Source organism: Nicotiana tomentosiformis, chromosome 6, assembly GCF_000390325.3.
Source record: "Nicotiana tomentosiformis chromosome 6, ASM39032v3, whole genome shotgun sequence".
Classification (NCBI taxonomy): Eukaryota; Viridiplantae; Streptophyta; class Magnoliopsida; order Solanales; family Solanaceae; genus Nicotiana; species Nicotiana tomentosiformis.
Genome location: NC_090817.1, coordinates 86,660,548 through 86,663,162, shown reverse-complemented (window position 1 = coordinate 86,663,162; position 2,615 = coordinate 86,660,548). Strand labels below are relative to the sequence as shown.

The following is a 2,615-nucleotide window of genomic DNA, read 5'->3' as shown; positions in this document are numbered from 1 at the left end:
TTGTAGGTTAGGGGTAGTTGAGCGTTTTTTCCTCGTTATTCCGGGTAATGTGATAGTATTTTGTCTAGGACTGTTAGCGGGTTTTTTTTTATCACACTATTTTTATTTTTATTTTTAATTTTTATTATTACCATAATTATTGTCCTTCCACTTATTTGTTGTCTCTTAGGGTGCGATATTATTTGTCTGGTTTCTGTTGTTGTTGCAGATCTTTTGTCTCTGAACCGAGAGTCTCCCGGAAACAACCTTTCTATCTCTCCGGGGAAGGGGTAAGGTCTGTGTACACTATACCCTCCCCAGACCCCACTAGTGAAATTATTACTGGGTTGTTGTTGTTGTATCTTTTATCCTATGAGTATATATAATATATATATAAATCCAAGAAATAAATAAAATCTTAACCTCCCACCAAATTGAGCGATACTATGCTACTAATTGGTTTCATAATTAGTATTATAGCTTCCAACTTCTCACCTACCATACAGATTTCCTATTTCCCTCTCCATAAAACCCCTATGTTTCTGCCCTATCATAAACAAGCACCGTTCATCTTTCAAATTTCAAACTCCCAAGTCTATTTCTCTCTATATTCAAACCATCCATTCTTGAAAAGGATAAAAAAGAAATAAATATGATGAGCTATCTTGTTTTCTCTCTTTCATTGCTTTTAATTTTCCTCCATTGTTGCACCTTGACTCTAGTCCAAACTTCTGCCGCAGCCCCAGCTCCATCCGGCCCAACCAACATCACAAAAATACTCGAAAAAGCCGGCCAATTCACCACATTTATCCGGCTCTTAAAAACCACTCAAGCCGGTGATCAAATCAACACACAATTAAATAATTCAAACCAAGGAATGACTGTTTTTGCACCTACGGATAACGCATTCTCGAGCTTAAAAGCTGGGACCCTCAATTCTCTGAGTTCTCAACAACAAGTTTCGCTAGTTCAATTTCATTTACTTCCCAATTTTATTTCAATTTCACAGTTTCAAACTGTGAGCAATCCGTTAAGGACACAAGCTGGAGACACTGGTCCCGGTGATTTTCCGTTAAATGTAACGACTTTAGGAAACCAAGTGAATGTGTCAACTGGCATTGTGGATGCTACTGTGGCTAATACGATTTACACTGACGGTGAACTGGCAGTTTATCAAGTGGATAAAGTGCTTCAACCTTTGAATATTTTTGCTTCTCCTTCGCCGGCAACAGCACCGGCTCCGGCGACGTTGAATCTAAAAAAGAAATCTCCGGCAGCGTTGAGTCCCAGCTCCGGCAGTGATGATGCGGTGGTAGATCATTCGGCTGCTGGTGGAGTTAGCGTGCATGGCGTGGCGGTGTTGGGACTTGGAGGTTTCTTGTTTATGTTTTGGTTGTGACGGTTGTGATTGTTCGTAAGTGGTCAAATTGTGGAATCAACGGCTGTGATCGTCAATGACTACATTTGAATAATTCCTCCTCTCTCCTCTTTTTTTTTTTTGTTTTTTTTTTTTTTGCTTTCCTCTTTTCAATTTGGATGTTCAAGTGACAAGCTGTAAGATACTGAGAATCAAGTTTTGAAGTTGTCTACATTTATATGTTTTTCATTCATTCTTTGTCTCCTCTGCATTGCCTTGTCTCTTCCGGCTTATTGTATAAATTTACTGCTTGGAAACAAGAAATTAACCCAAGATTATAAAAGAGAAAAGAAATATATATATATATATATATATATATATATGTTTACGTCTGCCCTACACAAATTACGTACCATAGTAAGGAAGATCGTGGTCGCTATGGTCCCTGTATTAGTAAGTTCTTGGAAATATACGTAGCAATGGCTCATTGTTGACCTAAGTAGATTTGGTTTTGATGATTGACAAAGGAACACATGCATGAACTAGGTACATGGATATGGTGTACACAGAGCACGGGCAGATTCAAGCACAAAGCATGCACGTGAAGGGGATAAGCATAAGTGGTTATATCTGATATTCTCTAAACGAAAAGGTTGCATAATTGATAAGGAGTATGACTCCTTACTTGAAGAGAAATGTATCCTAGATAAGGAAAGAGTTAGAAATTGAAGTTAACTAGAACTCTTCCACAAGGAAGAGTTTAGCATTAGAACTCTAGTTAATCTTTATTTACTAACTCTATAAATATCATTGTTGTTCTCTTTTACATGTGACATACACGTACAGAAGTGACACTACTAGAAATCCGCTAAACACCGACCAAAAAAACCGATCAAAGTTGGTCGGTTATGGCCAATTACTGACCAAAACGCGACCATTTATGTGGACGGTATTTTGATGGTTAGAAAGGCATACCGACCAAAGTTGGTCAGAAATTACCGACCAACGTTGGTCGGTCAATTAAATTCAAAAAATAATAATATTGCAAAAACAAACCGACCAAAGTTGGTCGGTTTTTTAATTATGTAATCAAAAGATTCACCATCTGGGAATCAAACCGGGGTCTGTACTGTGGCAGGATACTATTCTACTACTAGAAAATTGGTGTATTTTATTTTAAGACGGTCTTTTATTTGATTTATATTCTTTAATTATATTTTCGCACGAAAATAACCGACCAAAGTTGGTCGATTTTATTAAAAAATAAAATTACCGACCA

At 37.3% G+C, this 2,615-nt stretch overlaps 1 protein-coding gene across 1 annotated transcript; it reads left to right on the top strand.

The window, feature by feature from the left end:
• The first annotated feature begins 525 nt into the window (after positions 1-525).
• LOC104112114 (fasciclin-like arabinogalactan protein 11) lies at positions 526-1,589 on the top strand. Its single transcript, XM_009621955.4, has one exon. The coding sequence runs from the start codon at positions 632-634 to the stop codon at positions 1,376-1,378; it is 747 nt and encodes a 248-aa protein (XP_009620250.1). The 5' UTR covers positions 526-631; the 3' UTR covers positions 1,379-1,589.
• The last annotated feature ends 1,026 nt before the right edge of the window (positions 1,590-2,615 follow it).

Excerpts from the sequence above, each read along its gene's own strand:
- LOC104112114 (XM_009621955.4), top strand. The coding sequence starts at position 632 with ATGATGAGCTATCTTGTTTTCTCTCTTTCATTGCTTTTAATTTTCCTC.